At 37.6% G+C, this 18780-nt stretch overlaps 1 protein-coding gene across 1 annotated transcript in view; it reads right to left on the bottom strand.

Moving 5' to 3' along the window:
- LOC122803163 (short transient receptor potential channel 2-like) overlaps nucleotides 1–18780 on the bottom strand; it is a 1104815-nt gene that overhangs the window by 152722 nt on the left and 933313 nt on the right. Inside the window, exon 16 of the mRNA XM_044072780.1 lies at nucleotides 11234–11396. Within this exon, the coding sequence (XP_043928715.1) occupies nucleotides 11234–11396 (163 nt within the window). The remainder of the gene's footprint in view (nucleotides 1–11233; nucleotides 11397–18780) is intronic.

Genomic DNA, 18780 nt, shown 5'->3' with positions numbered 1-18780 from the left:
AAACATTTACAAGCAGGGGCCTGGGAGATGAACCATTTACAGGCTGCCTTTGTCCATTATAGACACAGAAGCCAAACCAGGGGTGAATTTCCTATCCCCCATCCAATTGTCTAGGCTGCACTTGAATTAAGTTATGAAGGAATTCTATTCATATTGATGGAGAGCCTATTACGGAGAACCGTAGTCTATAGGATACATACCTGTTTCTCCAGCAAATTCTATTTATATCATAGGCAAGGTTTAAGTTTTTAGAATGAGTAATTCTGGCATTATTTGTTTTGTGGATATGCAGGAGGTCCATCAGAGTGGGGTTTGACAATGCCTTGTATGCCATGTATATATCAGCTCTGAACAGCATGCAGGAAACAGAATATAGGGATAAGGTTTTGAGGCAGTCTGCAGAGGACATGGTACTTACACCCTGCATTCTTTTATCGAGGAACTTCTGTGGACGTTCCAGTTGTTAGATGTGCCTGGTTCGGTACATACCAAATGGGGCTTTGTACTTGATGATAGGCCTGATGAATAATACTGCAGAGCAATGACTTCCTTGGACCGAGATGCCATACCTTTGATTATAAGTTGCACAACATACAATGATTTCCTCACTACTGTAGATACATGATGGTCAAAGACTAGATCACTGTCTGAGTCTATCCACAACTCTGTGAACACTGGGTTAAGTCCTAGGAGTGTGATGTCAATATAATAGTTACCAGGGGTGGCTGACTTCTTAAAGGAACTATTATGCATTTCTTGGCATTTAGTTTTAGTCCATGGCTCTGACACCAGTTATTTGTCCATGTCATCTCTTCTTAGTGACTATTAACTACAATGGGGGAATTCTCTGACTGTTCCTAATTTGCAATCATCTGCAAATCTGGTCAGCCAGAGGCAGTCTCGGGACTAATCCTTGAAGGTCTTTGCTAGAAATGGGTCTCTTTGTAGAGGTGGACTCCCCAGTTCTATGTTCTTGGGTCCTGTCTGAGAGCCATTGGGAGAGCCACCAGGTGAGATACGGCTTTATACATAACCTCTTGAGATTGTCAACAATGCCAAAAAAAGTCCACCAGGTTGAGTAGGGATAATCTGCCCTTGATGAAATCAAACTGGGTAGGGCCCTGTGTCTGAAGGTTTCCTATGCTATTATTGATCATTTCTGTGACAATTCTTTCCAGGCTTTGTATATAAGACTAGTGAGACTTATGGGTCTGTAGTTTCCAGAGTCTGTAGATGGCTAAACTTTATGCAGGGGGATGATGGTTGCTGTTTTCAGTTCATGAGACATGAAGCCTGTTTGTAGGCTATGATTAAATAGTGGTTCCAGAAGTCCAGATAGGTCAAATTTCATGTTGTTTAGAAGGCAGCCTGGGATATTGTCAGGGCCCATAGATGTGGTGCTGTTGGCCTTAGAGAGAGCATTGAGGACCTGTTCCCTAATGATAGTGGGGTGAGCTATGTTTGATGATATTTCCTGAGGGAGGTTGGGGAGGAGAGAGGGGTAAAGTTAGAGCTGAATTTGTCTGGCAGTTGGTTTGCTATACCTTCAGGCTTAGAATAGTTGGCTCTATTAACAGTGAGCTCTACACACACTTGTGTACTGCCTTTGAGGATGCAGACATAACTAAAGAATGACTTATGGTTGTCCTTGGAGGCCATATTTACTTCAAATTTGGCTTTGGTAGACTTTATTTATCCTCTGAGTTGTTTGTTATTTTGATGAGAGTGTTTTTATCTTTCTGGGTGCTAAAATTCATAAGTTTTGCCATGATTTTCTTCTTTCTGTTATACAGCCTATTAATGTGATTCTACCAGAGTGGCTTGGTTTTTGAGTTAGTTTTGTATTTATTCCTAGTGGGGTACAGCTGCCTCTATGCAGGTATTAACACGCTTGTATAGGATTTCTGTGAATAATTCTGCATAGGTTCAGGGTTTAAGACGGCTTGAAATGTTGCCAGGTTATCACTTAATAGAAGGAAGTTAGCCTTAGAATAGTTACTGAACATTCCATTGTTAGCTGGGGTTCCAGGTTTTATATTTACTTCAAAGGAGACCATTTTGAGATTTGATCACACCAGAGACGACACGTTAGTGGGTGTGCATTGCTCTTCTATATTGGTTAAGACCTTATCCAGTATGTATGTAGTATGCGCTCCTGGTCAGTTTATTGACAATCTGGTCTAGTTAGTTTGTGTTTACAAAATCCAGAAATCTCTGTGCCTGCACATTTGGTGACAGGTGAGTGTTTCCAGTAAACTAAATATGTGTTGTGGGATTCCTGTGTCACAGAGGAGACCTATAACTTGCAAGGAAGTGGTATATGATTTTTCCTTTGGTAATTAGAATGCAGAGAAGCAAAGTGCATTATCTTGTTTCATCAGCCTTGAGGTATATTTATCTGTGATACAGACTGAGACTACTCCATCTTTAGTTCTTATTTGTGTAGTAGGTGGTCTAAATGTGTGAAAGGTATTGTAACCTTGCACTGCAAAAGTGCTCCCTGCATTTTTAAACCAGGTCTCTCTGATTGCACAGATGTCTGCATTTGCTAGACTGAGGAAAGCTTGTAGGGAGGGGAGTTTCTTATTTAGACTCCTATCATTTAATAGTAATACCTTTAGATTTTCTTGGCTTTGATTTGCTATGTCAGAAGTATTTGCAGGTTGGCATGGCCTAAAAAAAGGTACTATGGGGGAGGGCGATGTTTTAGCTAATATTCAAAAGCCTAGAAAGGAGAGTTACAGACCATAACTAACAAAGCAACTTTGTCTGTTGACCTTCTCCTCTCATTCTGACAAATATTGTATCCTCTTGGAATGACACCAGAAAATAAGATAATTGTTGAAGTCAGTCACCTTTTCTTCATACTGCGGCATCATCCTTGGCAAACTCTAAATGCAATTAAGCATTGCTAGAAATTCCTGTATTTAGTTTATTTCTTCCCATACTCAGCTCATTTTCTACTCCTTTTCTTCACCTAATATGACACTTTATTCTCATGTAGTTTACCATTCAATGTTAAGTATCTTGCCCCAACTCTCTTCCTCATTTCAATCACCTACAAGATGCTTCATTTTATTCATTAACTTTTCGAATCACATCTGTTTCCCTTAGTGCCATTTTTTTTTTATATTTTTCTACTCCTGTTTAAAGAAAAGTGTGGTTACATTAGTGTTGTTTTGATTCTGCTCTAATTGTGGAGCTTTTCTTCCAATGCCTCAATAGAATATGGATTATGTGTCAGACAGCCTGGTAATCTAAATAAAAATAAAACAAATTTTACTGCACATTAAAATTTGTTGTGGTCTGCATATGTGATCTGGCAAAAATAAACATTTTACACCGGATGCCCTTCCTGACATAACCCTCCCATTTAACAGGGCTTGGGACCAGCATGAAGCAATACACTGGCTTGTGAATCCCCAGTGCCTGGGTTGCCAAAAGAAGAAGATTAAATTTGTTGTCGACTAAGTATTATCTCTAGTACAATATTCATACAGAATCACTACTCTCATTTTTCTTGAAGTTAGATGCTCATTTGTGGGGAAAAACATCCTAACACCAAAATTCATGAATGCATTACTTTTCACCCCTTATTCTCCTCCCATAGCACTGGTTTACTCCAGGTCACACTCAATAAAATAATGCTGTTTCATGGTATTTTCTAGCCCTTAGAATCACAGTTACATGTTTTCCCAGAAAGTTAACCGTCTCGCTGTATCTGAAGGAGCTGGGTTACTTCTAGGAATAATGGTCTGTGAGTTGCTGCACATCCTTCATTCGCCCTCACTCATTCTGCCTTTTCTTCCTTTAAGATCTCAAGATCAAGGGGTCATTACACATAAAAACTTTCCTCAACTTAGCCAAAGCAGAATAAAAGTTTTCTAATGTTACCACTCCTGTTTGGCGCTTACCCTTCTCCAGATCGTCAGTGCAAAAATCAACTTTGCAAATTCAAACTCTCCATGGAGTGTCATGATTCCAGGAAAGTCTCTCCTAAAACAGTGTACAAGCCCAGGTGAAATGCATTGCTTGATCCTCCCTTTTGACCTTTTGTACTATTCCAATGTATGCTAGGATCGATGTATCCATTTGGGGCTAGTTATCTAAAAGATTATATATGAGGAATGTTCTGAGAACTTAAATCCTTCTCTTAGTAAGGTTTGGTGCTTAATATTATACCTGGGGTGAATTTTAATTACTACTTAGCTCTAATTCGGCACTCCAGTTAAGACGTTTATATTGTATTAAGTCTGTATTAAATTATCTTTTCTGTAATCTATCTTTGCCTTTGGTTCACTAGCATTAATTAGATTTTTGATCTTTCACCTAATTTGCTTAATTGTACTAAAACAATTTAATCTGAAATGTGTATTCATGTTTCTTTTTTTCCTCAAAACTCTTTATTTCACATTATCTTATCTATAAACATATCAAGAAGATCACAGGTAATGTGCATGCATGTTTCTTCAAGTCAGACTTGCGACTTGCACTAAAAATTGTGCAATTCTACTGTGAATTTGTGCATGCTGTGCCTTATGACACTGGCTCAAGTCATGGCTGAAAACAGTCTTTGGACAGCCCTCTTATGCAGTTATCAAACAATACAATGACATATGAAACAGGTTCAGGGCTTCAGGACCTTTAAAAAGCATTAGTCATAGTAACAGGAGCTAGGCCATCATAAATACAGCAAAGGCAGGCCCGGAAATGCTAACAAACTACAGATGAGGAAAGTAGAATTAAGAGAAATTATGTGAGCTGTTGAGACTGCTTCTCCAGGGCTAAAACAAATATAGACATGCATATTGGAAGATGCTAACAGACATGTGACACTAACTGCCATCCACTCACAGCTCAGGCCTGTCACAATACCAGATGAGATGCTGGTGGCTACCAGGAAGGGAGCACCTTACATCACAGGAAATTCTTTAAAATGAGGGAGGTGATGTAGAAAAGAGAAACTCCATCCCTCCTACTTGTTTCATTTCTTCTACCTTCCCTTGACCCACTTATTCATTCTCAGTGGTGCAGTTACTAATAACCTAGCAGTTCTGACACTGAAGGTGGCAGTTACCCAGATGATCCTATAAGTCGTTTTTAAAGACAGATAGTGAGTGCATCAGACAGCTTTCATATAGCTGCCATTCTTTAAAAAGATGGCGTTTTCTGACATTTTCTAACAGAACTCTCCAGGATAGTATTATATTGCTTGAGCTCTGTTACCTTTACTTTGAGGAAATCTGCTTTGTCTCCAAGCCATAGGATCATAGGAGGTTACTAGGCTAACGACCCCAGAGCCCTTACAAGCTTAGTCAAGTTTAGCCCGTGTTCCCTAGGATGTCTAGTTAAAGCAGACACTAAAATGAGCACTTATTGCCCTTGTCCAAGAGGGACACAGGTGGAAATCAGTGATAGCATTAAACTGGGTGTTTAACATTGCCTCTTATTTCCAAGCCAATGATGTAATTCAAATGGACATTGCCTCTTTCATTTCCAAACCAGTGATGTCATTCAAGTGGATGTTTAACATTGCCTATTTCATTTCTAAGCCAATGATGTCAATCAAGTGGGAATTTAATGCTGCCTTCACCAGTCTGATAAAATCTAAAAGATTTACTTTAGATTTTGGAGCTGCCATAAGTCTGCATTTTCAAGATTTGTAAACATTAAATGTCTGTTGTATGCTGCAGACTGATTTTCCATCTCTTGAGGGGCAGCTATGAATAGTCTAATTCCAGGGCAGGATTCTTCTGCGGCAAATGTAAGGGTAACTTCTTTTACATGAGTGGACTATTCCTAACACATGGACGAATTCTATCAATTAGAATATAAGAGAGCATACATCTCCAGATTTAAAAGGATTATAGAGGGAGAGGACATCACTTTTTTATACAGCTGGGTTGGCATCTTGAGTGATCATATGAGCAAATATCTGTCTGTTTCTACTATTAGAGCTATAACTATTGCTACTAATCATATCACTTGTACTATTGCTGTTATTGTTGCTAATAGTGCTTTAGCTACTGATGATTATACTGCTATTTCAATTACTGTTCTACATGTAATTGTTGGCAGTACTACAAGTATTAATACTGGCACAGCTACTGATGTTATTTTAGATGCTAATGTCATAAGTACCACATGCTTTTCAAATTTGTCATTGTTTGAGTAGCTGAAGCTGTCCAGTAATATTATTTTACTGACTGTGTTGATACTCCATCGCAATTTACTCGAGAATTCATTACGTTTAGAGGGAATTATGGAAGGGGTTCAATAGTAGCCAATGAAGTTGTTAATTTTAACAGTAATAGTGGTGATTTCTATTTCCATTTGAATAGTTTCTATGCTGGGTTAATGTTATCTCTATCATTCATAAATTAAACTTCCACTTGAGCATTTTTAACAGTGGTCTGAGATGATAGTTTATAAAGACAGAGTCCACCACCCTCATACACAGTCTGCAACAATGACAGGCACTACACAATATTATTTCGGGTAAAAATGAAATTCTTCAACCAGGATTCTGTGAAAGAGCAGATTTCAGTATCTTTCATGAAAAGAAATGCTGCAAGGATGGCCTACTTACTTAGGTTGACCTATAGCCTTAATCAGTGTCACTCACACTTCACTGTGCTTGTGACTGGTTCCATCTATTTCAAGCTGACAGGAATATCAATTCCTTTTGAAATGAACTGAATAGATGACAACATGTGACCATTCAATATATTATCGCCAGTGGATGACAGCAATGAATGTCTTGGCAAAATTGTCTGAGCCAGTCCTGAAATGTTAAGATTTTGAGCTGAAACTATGAAGCCCTTGAAGGTGTTGAAGAAGTGTTCCATATAATTTATCAGGCTGTACTACTGGATACTGCATTTGAAGAAGCCACTATACCTAGATGTATCCTGGGTAGTTTATGCCTACCTGAGTAATGTCCCTATCATGCTTTGCACTGTAGTCCTACCATCCTTTTAATTAAGTTGCTCTGTCTGTACTTTAGCCCCAGGCAATCAGGTCATTTAATTTTTCCTTACAAACCTTGATGAGTTAAGTACATATTCTGTATATCGCTGAATCACTGATCACAAGGACATATTTTCTAATTTTTTGAACAGTATTTGATATTCGGCATTTCCATGTCGTGCCTTTACTTCAAATTTATGAGACCTTGTATATCTACTCTGTATGGGTAAAGTTGTAGTGGCAAATTGCTGTACAAAATGATTAATGAAGGTCCTGTATGTTACATTGGTGGAGAAGAAAATGATTTATGAGCATAACTACAGATTCATTGGGATCTATATCTGCAGTCAATTCTTCCAGCTGTAGTAAATATTTAACATCTCACAGATATTAATGCCAGATACCAACAGATCCTCTGTTACCAAATAATCCTTTGTGAGAAGTAACTGTAATGCTTCAACTATCACTCCACAGTCAGGTTGTGAAGGTTAAAGTTCACAACAGCCTGCATTTTATGACAATTAATAATGCTTTTCTGAGGCTCTTGAACTGAATGTGTTTAGATTAAATGTGATGGTTTTGATATAATGAGTATATGGCTGCACAATGAAACCTCCTTTTATAAAAAAATGAAGTATTACCCTATTAACTTAAAAAATATACAATATTATTTTTCCAAGGGGGAAAAGCCCCCTTATATCCCTCAGCCCACATCTCTAAATGTACAAACTCCAAGACTCCAGAATACTGGGATGTGGGATGAGAAAATCATTACCCAGTGTTATGTGATCTCACTAAAATGCATAAGTATTTTTTGATTAAGAGATGGAAAACAATAAAACAAAGGATTCTGGTTTCCATTTCAACAAATGACCATTTACTGAACAGTGAGGCTAGTATATTGTATACTCTTCTCCAAAACTGTGGACAAGTGTAAACAGATATCAGTATTTTTTTGTTAAACAAGGAAATGATAATTTCTTGCCGAAGTAGGTATAGGAGGTTAAGAATAGTAACTTCAGTTATACAACATACTACAACCTGTTTCTATAAAAAAGATAACTATTATTAACACAGTTTTTCACGTGCATGCACATTGTATTCAACAGGTCACATAAACCAACTAAATCCCAGTAGAATTCTAGAAGTTGAACTACATACCTCATTCTACAGTTCTGTGGGATACTAGATAATTTCTCTACTCCTATAAAGCTTGTTAACGTCTTAATGCTATGAAGAATTCCAGATTATATGGGAATGAATACTTTCCTGGGTACCTCGGTAGTGATAAACCCTTGATGATAAACAAGATGATGTTGGTCAGCAGTATATGTATGTGTATGTGATTATATATATGGAATTCTTACAGCCACTTGAGCCCCAGCTGCTTAAAATCCAGGAACTTAGAGCCAGGAGCTTGAGAAGCTATATTGGCCCACCTGGCCCAGCAACTCCTCAAACTCAAATATGAGTTCAAGAACTCAGATACCTCAATAATCACAGGCAATTAAGCTCTCATTGTTGAACTAGTAAGTGGGAAAGGGAAACAGAGAGTGGGTCTTTAGGTTTAGAGATCAACTTGGATTTTAGCACTAGGTTAAGCTTTAGGTTTAGGGAGCAAATGGGAGTTGATTCAGAGTTAGGGTGAGGAGGGGATTTTAAGATTATGGAGTAAAGGGGAGATGAGCACAGTTTTAGGGTTAGACTAAGGGTTCTGGGAAGGATGGTTTAGTGATAGTGCATGGGAATCAAGCTGGTAGGAGTTAGGGCACTTGCCCACATGAGAAAATGGGAGGAGGGAAATGTGTCATCAGCTAATGGTAAGGCAGCACTTGTAGAAGACTCTATGTAGAGAGAGTGATACATAGTTATAGATTAAGATGCTATGTGTGTGTGTGTGTGTGTGTGTGTGTGTGTGTGTGTGTGTGTGTGTGTGTGTGTGTGTGTGTGTGTGTGTGTGCAGTTGACTCCAGTGAGATTAGAGCACCCTACCTACTTATTTCCAAAGCACAGTACTTAACGCAAGTGCCACAGCATAAGTCTAAAATTAACTTCAAGTTACTACTGTATTGTAGACAGCAGTAGTTAAGGTCATATGTATACAACTTCATATAGACACAGACCCACACAAGTTGAGTGTTGTGAGATTAGAACCCCTTACCACTCCAGCTACGCAAGCTAGGGGACACTACTTAACACAAGCACCATCACAAAAGAATAATTCTTTTTATTTTAGATGTGTACTTAATATATTCTACAAAGCTGTATTTGTCAGTTAGATTGCTTGTTTCTTTGCACTCATTTCTTAAATGTTGCTACACTCCAGCAAGATGGAATAACTGTACCGTTGACAGGCAAAGGTAAGATGCAGTTTGTCAACAGGCATACTGTTTGTGAACATTACAGTTGATTACAAAACATAGTAGAAGACAATTTGCATGAGTACAGTGTTAGGATTTTAGTGCATTGGAAGTTGGTTTATCTAGAAGCCATGCTTTATTTTTTATTCATGGGATTCAAAGAAGAGGGGACATAAAGGTTAAATTTTTTATACATTTCCATTTTCTTTATCTTTCTTATGTGTTTGTGTGATCTTGGAGCTAGTATATATAGACATTGAAGGTATGGTTACAGAATTTTGTAATTTTAAATGTACTTTTAGATGTTTTAGTTTTAATTATTTGTGTCTTCCATTGCCTAGTAACCTGACTAACAGAACTTCAGTTATTTCGGTATGACTATTACAAAGTAACAAGCAATAAAAGTGAATGCAATATTTTAAACATTGTTACAGCACTGAATTTATCTTAGGTTACTAGGCAATGAAAGATGCTGAAACATTGTTGAATTTATTTGCTTTTAAAGTTTTTAATGCTTCTAGCAGCAATGTTATTATGTGACAGATGGTGTTGATATGTTGCAAGAAGAATTTATAGTTGAGATTTTAAAAAGTTAAGCTTTTAAGTAATGTCATTGCGCAATAGATGATACTGCAACAAGTTTAAATTACTCATTTTCATTGGTTGTCCCTTTTTAAAAGTCTACATATTACATTTGAGTTTGATTTTAAAGATTTTGTTCTGAAGAAGCGGGAATGAGTTACCCCCGAAAGTGCTTACCATTTAATTAAAGGTATGAATTATTATCTTGGCCATGTTTCAGTCCATTTTCTTATTTTTGTTTTTTTATTTTTTGGGGCAGAAAAACAAACTGTTCATCCTAGTTGTTGGCGTTTGTTTTCTTATTAAAACAAAAAAAAACAGTTTGAGCGTCATATCATATATGGTATGGCAAACAAACTGCTATTCATCCACCACTGTTTACTATTTTTAAGTAACATAACAGATTCATTAAGCTGAGTCATCCATTTGAGTATCAACAGGTTGATGGTGTAGGCTCCTTCTTGTCTCGTGTTTTATTCTAGCCCTCCTTGATGTCTGATGAGAAACTGATGAATAAATTGGAGAGTTAGTTGGAACTGGAAGTTGTTTTGCAGATAGAGGTCATTCAGGTTTGGGTTCGTATGCCTAGATAATGGAATAATTATAAGTATGATAAATGGATAAAGATTCCAAGAAGACATGGAGTGATGATGAGACAGAGCTGGTTGACTGAGTTTTAAATAAATTAATATTCAGAGTTACTAAGTAACACTACCATGACAAATGTAATCTGAGGTTTTGGGATGTGAAAGTCTAAATTGAACTAAATACATGGATGAAAAGTAAATTCAACTTATTTTTAATTTTTTGTGAATGAATAGGAAGCAGTGAGTGGAGAATATTAGGAGCACTCCATTGGAGAGAAATTGAAGGCATTGCTGCTACTGAACTATTGTATTTATGCTTGAGTGCCTATTTTTCACCTATATTTTACTAAAACATAATATGAATGTGACTTGGTGATGTGATTTACATGAAAAAATTATAGAAATGGGCTTTGACAAAATATAAAGCATGGAACATCAGTCAGTCCAGTCCACATTCATTCTTGAAAGTTAATTAAAATACAGAGGACAATATTTGTTCTGGTTAGAAACAAAATGATACCTTTGGAAGATGTATTTATTCAGGGAGTATAGTACACTAATTATGCCAGTGAGTTGCAGTCCCGGGTTTGAAGCCCACACAGTTCATTTTCATTATGCATGATTTTATACTTCTGGGTCAGACTTGGAAAAGAGGTGACATCTAGTTTTGCTGGGCCTGGCTAGCTGTTAAATGGAGAATGCATACATTAATGAATGTCTTGAACCTCATCTTACCTGATCATGTCATCAATCATTTTTCCAATGGAGATTTGCATGGTCCCAAGGGTCTCATGGGCAGGCAAGATGTATGCCAAACGAGTGAAGCTTAACATACTGGTTACCGCAAAAAGTACTTCAGCAATGAACTGGGGATCCTCAGGACGCCAGTCTTCTCGGTCTGAAAAATGCCAAAAGACCATCATCACAAAAATAGTTCAAACCTGATTCAAAAAATAAAAACATTTTATTTTTCTAATTTGACTTGACTGCATGCATTGTGCCAGAATAAAGTAAAATTACACCATACTTTCATTAGCATCCATTCATTATCATTACTAGGACCTTTTGGAAATATTTATCCATCTGCAAACATGCTCAGAATATGTATGTGGCTAAATGTGTGACAACCCATGGTAGTGATGGTCCTGTCCCATCATATTTGTTAGTACCATGTGTCAATTTGTTTCTTCCAGAATAGTGCTAGCAGCTTATGTTCAAACTCCATCTATTTTTTGAAAGATGCTCTGTGACCTTCTGTCCACTTAATGATTTTCCATTACATCTTGCCTATTTATCACTGTTTAACTTAACTGTCTACTCTCCTGACTGTGAGGTATCTTTTCCTTTCGTTGTTACTAGCAAAGAATGTGTTTGCTTCTGCTCTTCTGATTCTCACTGTTTTCATTTTTGGTGGTGCCATGTAATGAGCTTTTTGATTTCCATATGAAAGCTGTACTGAGCTGTTCTTCAGTAAAATTTCAAGGTTCCTTGTCAGTATCAGTTGCCTTAAAGGTGTGAATTCCTTTAAAAAAAACATTAGACCAAGAAGGAACATGCAACTCAGTGGAAAAGTGGAAAATGGGAACTTCTGTGCCTCTGGAGGCAGATGTCATATATTGATAACAAGGTAAGTATTCTGGCCTAGCCTTCAGTCCTTTTTTCTGTCCTTAAATGCCACCATTAAGTTCAAGACTGCTGTCCCAAAAGTAAGGCTTTATGAACTGCTAGAAGGATTGCTCTGCATGCCCTTTGGTGAAATTATCCAAAACTCATCTGGTGTGCCTGTGTTCATACTTGACATCGCCATTTCTGGTCTACATCTTATGTTCAATTTCCTGAGAGAGCCAAAAACAAAACAGGGGAACACTGGAATGAAAATTGGAGTAACCTGTTTTATTATAAATGTTTGATTTCAGTTTAAATGAGTATTGTAGTCTGTGAATGCAGAAAACCAATTTCTTTCAAAATGCCGTCTGTGTTTACAGAACCAAGGATATAAACAAAATGGAGGGCGGAGCTTAAGAACAATAATGTTGGGAAAGTTGACTGAAGGGAAATGGTATTATGGTATAATGGCTCCACGTCAAAATGGGAGAATTAATGAGGGTATGTGAAGGTTTAAAGAACTGACAAGTCAGGTGGAGTGTCTGTGCTTTTGACTTGAAAAAATATCTCCCACTTACAGTTCACATGGAGTGTGCCAGTCAAGGCACTGTTTAATCCCTTTAATAGGTTCCAGGATTCCTTATCATCAGTCAGTAGTACTGCCATATCAAGTGTCAAGATAAGTAATTTTTACCATTAAGAATACTTTTAAACTTAAAAATGTAAAACTGATTCCTATTAGTTCAGTATAATATATTTCATAAGTGTAATAAATGCAAATCTTAAGTAAATACCCTGAACTAGTTTACAAAAATGATCAACATCTGAATGCAGAATTAGAGAATGTCACCCTAACGTTTTCACTCCTTCACAAATCATGCAGTAGCACAGCACAGCTATCAAAGCTATGACATTTCATTATGCAATGTAAGAATTGTCATCAGCTGTTTAGAAAATAATTACTTTAAGGGCTTTTATAGTATTCCTATAGTTTTCAATGAACACTAAAACAGACAGACCTGTTCTTTGCTCTCCAAATGGCTTTCTATCTTCACAATCTACTTCCCACTGATGATACATTTCAGGGGTGTGTATGTATGTAAAGTGTATATAAGATGCAATGTTTACAGCAGCAAATGTAATTTATAATTTTTTTTTCCAAAAAAGCTGACAAGCCAACTTCATTTTTATTTTACTATGATCACAAAATGCCTGTATTAGTTTGTGGGGGGTTGTGGTACAGCAGGGTGTGGGACCCCCACAGTACTGCATTAAAGCATATATGTTATGTATAACTAGCAGGGGGGTTTAATAGGGTGAGGTCCTACATATGGGGAGTACAGTGAGTGCTTGTACCCTACAAAAACATAAGTTCGTTGGTGACCAGTAGGTACATAGGTAAGTGTGTAAGTTTCATTGTTTAGTGATACAAACACTAGTGTTTCATCAGCTTGTGTTCAATCATATGTCATCCCTGACACAGAGGATGGACACGATAGAGACTGCACACAAGGGACAGTCATACAAATTCCAAAACCACATCTGTGCTTCCTGTTTTAGCACTAGTATTGCAGTCTTAATAAAAGCTATTCTAAACTCTGACATTTTCTACATGCAGGCCTGCTGCTAAGCAATGACATCATCTCAGGTTATCATGGTAGCCTACAATAATAATGCATAAGTCAGCTGTGTACACCTGACAGAGAGTATTTATAAAGCTAACTACTAAAGGGTTTCAGAATACAGACTAGAGGCATAGTTATTTAATGGTGGAAGACACAGAATTTGAAGCAGTTAGGGTGATTTCAAAATGGGGACAGTGCAATAGCACTAATAAATTCCTGCTATGGGGATATCTCATCAACTTATCAGTAACCTTGCAGGCACAGGACAGTAGGTGATGTCAGGGTGATGACCAGGCAGACACCACTGAGCTCACTGGCAGCCTTAGCATTCCCTCACATTAGCACCAGGTTGTCACATTCTCTAACATATGTATATGGGTGTAGGGTACTGGAGCGAATGGTATGTGCCCTGACACCCAGCAGATCAATGTCTCAACATAGAATTCTCTGATATTGACATGTTCTGTACATGCTCCAGGGATTACCTCAAAGCAGACTAAATAAATGGCAAGTGTTTTTGCAAGGAGGCAAGCTCCTCTGTACCCCCCACACCCATAGCTCTTAACCTTTTGGCACAAAATTGATTTTATTTTATTTATTTATTTCATTTTTCATTTGTTAACCTGGCTAGTCTAACTGGATATATGTCCATTTTCAGTAGAGGCCCGGGGAGAAAAGCTCCAAGCATTAGCAGTGACAAAAATTACAATATATAGTAATAGTCCTTACTTAATTCTCTTGGAGCTTATCTCCCCGGGCCTCTACTGAAAATGGACATATATCCAGTTAGACCAACCCGATCAACAAATGTAAAATAAAAACAAATAAATAAATAGTCAAATGAATTACAGCACATTGTTGCATTGAGGTTCAGATAACTTGTACAGAGTCCTTTAGTAGGTTAAAGCTAAGATCAAATACAGAGAGAAATCATTTGAGAGAGAGCAATCAAAAGAAAAAAAATTTTTGAATTGTAAAAAATTATCAATTTTTTTTTTTAGTAGTATGAAGGTCATCAATATTACAGGTATGTGACATAGAACAGTGGAGTAGAGAAGTGTAGAGAGAGCAAGAAGGGGAATGAGATATCAGTCGGTGTTAGAGCAGGGACAAAGCCAGTGAGTTTTAAGAAAAAAAAAGATGAGCGGAAGCAAGAGAGGAAAGTTCACTAGGAAGAGGTTTCCAGCTTTTTCCTACTGTGTTGGTGAAAAGTGAGTCCCCAGGTTTGTTGTTAGATTTAATAGTGGAAACTAGAATCTTGTTAGCTGAGCATAGTGTTGCAAGATTTTTGTAGGGGATGATCAGATTAGTAAGGATTGGGGTATTATTAGGGTGATAAAGGATCTTTTGGGTGATAACAAGTTGTTGACAAAGTAGTAGGTTCTGCAGTTCTAACCATCCCAGTTGTTTGAGGTTGTGACAGTGGTGAGTTCTAAAGGGGGTGCCAGTGGCAAATCTGGCTATGTTATTGTAACTGGTGGAAAGTTTGATGAGGTTGTTTCTAGATAGATTGGTATATATCGCAGAAGTATAGAACAGGGTAGAGATCAGGTGGGTCTGGGCATAGTGATTCTGGCTGAAGGGTTTGGTTTTGTAGAGGGTGCCTAGTTTTTTGTTGACAGACATTACTGCAGAATTAATATGGTCATCATAGCTAAGGTTGTTATCAATTGTTACTCCCAGTAGATGGGTTGTAGTGTCAGGGGATATGTTAGTTCCATTGTTAGAGGTTACGGTGAAGTGTAGTTGAGGTGACTTATGAGTAGGAGCAAAGAGCAATCATTTTGTTTTTTGGGGTTCAGAAGGAGGCAGTGTTGCATGAACCAATTTTCAACACTGTTAAATACTGTTTGAGTGAGGGACTGGAGAGAGGTTACGGACTTGGCTGAACAAATTAAAGTTGAGTCATCTGCATATTGTATGCAGGTGGCTTGAGGAATTTTGGTATGTAGATCATTAATAAACAATGGAAAGAGAAGAGGTCCTAATATAGAGCCTTGTGGTACTCCAATGTTTACAGGGAGGGAAGAAGAAAGATTATTATCCCAAAGTACTGCTTGCTGTCTATTTTCAAGATAGGATTTAAACCATTGTAGTGCTTGTGTGTCAAGTGATTGGGCTTTTAATATGTCAATAAGCATGTTATGGTTCACCATATCCAAGGCTTTTGAAAGGTCAATAAATAGTGCAGTGGAGAAAGTATTATTGTTACGAGAGCAGCTAGCTATATGAAAGATTTTCCAGAGACAATCAGAGAGGAGGAGATTCCTGAGGCAGAGAAAGTGGTCACAGGTAAGTAGAATGTGGTGAAGCAGTTAAAAGTTAAAATAGGATAGTGGAGTGGGAACAATAAAAGAAATAGAAAAACAGCTAGGAGGAGAGAAAAGAGATGCTAGGGGCAGTGAGATAATACAGGAAGATTAGCAACTAGTCAAGGGGTGAAAAACTGATAAGGAAAGTAGAAAATGAGACTGAAATCTAGAAAATAAAACTAGCTAAAGTAGAGGAAGACCTTTTGCACAAGGCTGGATTAGAGTGCCACCTAGTGGGCAGGGAGTAGAATACAGTGTCTGTAGTAGAGATAGCAGTTAGAGGTGGCTCAGAAAGAGGACTCAGGGAGGGGGAAAAGCAGATGGAGCTAGGACAGAGAGGAGTCTGGCTGCTGGCTTCCTGACTCAGTGGCTAAAATTCATTCTAAGCTAGGTACATTGTACTTAGAAAAGATCAGCCTAAGATTAATAACAGGTGCAGTATGAATATAACAGATCAACTTTAATGTTTAGGACCAGGGTGGAACATACTTTCTTGATCTGTTTAAAACAGGGAATTATACACCACAACAGCAGAATTTGTTGGCCAGTCATTGGGATGGCTGAAGGTAGAAATTAAAGGGTCCTTAATGACCAGGCAGGTCCTTTCATGCAGGATAGGAGGAAAAGAGCTAGGAGGAGTAGAAAGATAAGGTTTACTTTAGGTATGAAGGCTACAAAAAATACTAGTAGTACTATTAAGGCAATCTGGGCAAAGACACAGTGCAGACAGTGTTATACAATATGTAAGGTTACAAAGAACACAATCTTAAATTAGTACTTCTAGATGGCTACTAAGACAAAGTCTAAGCATTCATATATTAAGCAAGCACGAGGGAATTGGAGAGATACTATTTAAAATTACAATAAGTAAAGGTAAGCAAAAGTAAAATAAAAATGCCTGACTTGTGTTGGCAAAAAACAAATTGGAATTACAAAATGCAAACTGTATAACAATCAATTAATCACAGTAGCTTATTATTAAGTAAACTACTACTTGAGGCAAAATAACTTATTCAATCATTTCTGGTCTAGTTCCCTGAGTGATGTGCAGGTAACGACCACTAGGAAAAAAATGAGTGCAACTCCCACAGAGGTTAGCCAAAAGAGTGTTCTATTAACAGCAGTTAACGTGTAGATCTTAATAAGGGAAGAAAAAGCATCAGAAAGCAACTCAGCAAACTTTGAATCGGGGGGGTAATGCCTTTCTGGATGTCCGCACAAGGAGTAAGCAGTCCTTATTAACAGGGCAGTTGCGGATACAAAGTATGGCTAATGTGGCATTAAAAGATCATGCAGCAACAACTGTGTGATCAGGACTCTAAACAGGGTTTTATACTGTTGATCACTAAAAGCAACTAAGCATCCCTAACCCAACAAAACAGATAGCCGGCAGATCAACACGTGAACATACCAAATCAATCAGGCATCGGTGGTAGAAAGCAGACACATTATCCACAAATAAGGCGATTAAATCGGTCACTCTGAGATAAAATAGAGTCAGAGGCCAAATAAGCCTTGGATTAAGATGAACGCTAACTGAATTTAAATAAAACGCTCTCACAGGAAAGCGTACTTCAAGGCAGAGTACCACAGGAGCTAAATAGGCACGCCGATAAGTGGTTCAGTTAAACTTTATTTCTTTTCCAGCAGGGAACAAAAAATATGAACGCTAACTGAAATTAAATAAAACGCTCTCGCAGGATAGCGTACTTCAAGGCAGAGTACCCCAGGAGCTTAATAGGCACTCCGACAAGTGGTTCAGTTAAGCTATATTTCTTTTCCATCAGTGAGCAAAGATGATTACACACGCAGGGTAGTAAGGGAGCATCAGTTGTAGGATTAGCAAAAATGCTTAGGCAAGAACGCTGTAAGATAAGCTTACAATAGTATCTACGCAACAGTGTGCATAAACCACATAAAAATCCAGCAGAAATGCTTGTGACTACACTGTACTCTAAGTATAGAACCAGCGTTTTAAACACCCACCTCACTTGTCGAACAAAAAATCTGGACAAAGCCAAAAATAATGGAGGGATAAACCCCCAAAAATAGGGACAAATTTAAGTTTTGCTGTTAAAAACTTAGAAAGTTGATAGAATAACAGGTCTTGTGTTACCATGCATTTTCTGAAGAATATGAAGTCTGAAATGTGTGTGTGTGTGTGTGTGTGTATATATATATATATATATATATATATATATATATATATATATATATATATGGATCAACTTCATTTGATCGACAGACCATTTGATTGAAACTCATTTGGTCGAAATTACATTTAATGAAAACCAGTATTCAAGGCAATTAACAGGGATTTGTCCCCCCCCCCCAATGTAGTGCATCCCTGGAGTTGATATATATATAGTTAGGGGGTGTGTGGGGAGCACAGCCCCCCACCTATTTTCATTTAAAAGAAGAAAATAAAACAAAAAGTACACATTTTAAATGAAAATAGGTGGGGGGCTTTGCCCCCCACACCCCCCAACTATACAAATTCCAGTTTTATGCCTTGAATACTGGTTTTCGATCAAATGTAATTTCGACCAAATGATTTTCGATCAAATGGTCTGTCGATCAAATGAAGTAGACCCACATATATATATATATATATATGGTTTGGAAGAGCTTTAATATAGCCACCAATGCATCTGGTACCTCAGCCTTTTGCCTTCAAGGATACAATACTATTCACAGCTCATAATTTGTACCAGGTGAACCCCTACACAAATACAATCAA

This window comes from Protopterus annectens, chromosome 5.part1, assembly GCF_019279795.1.
Source record: "Protopterus annectens isolate FY-2018-M chromosome 5.part1, PAN1.0, whole genome shotgun sequence".
Taxonomy (NCBI): Eukaryota; Metazoa; Chordata; order Ceratodontiformes; family Protopteridae; genus Protopterus; species Protopterus annectens.
The sequence above is the reverse complement of the archived record's forward strand: the minus strand, read 5'-3'. Positions and strand labels throughout refer to the sequence as shown.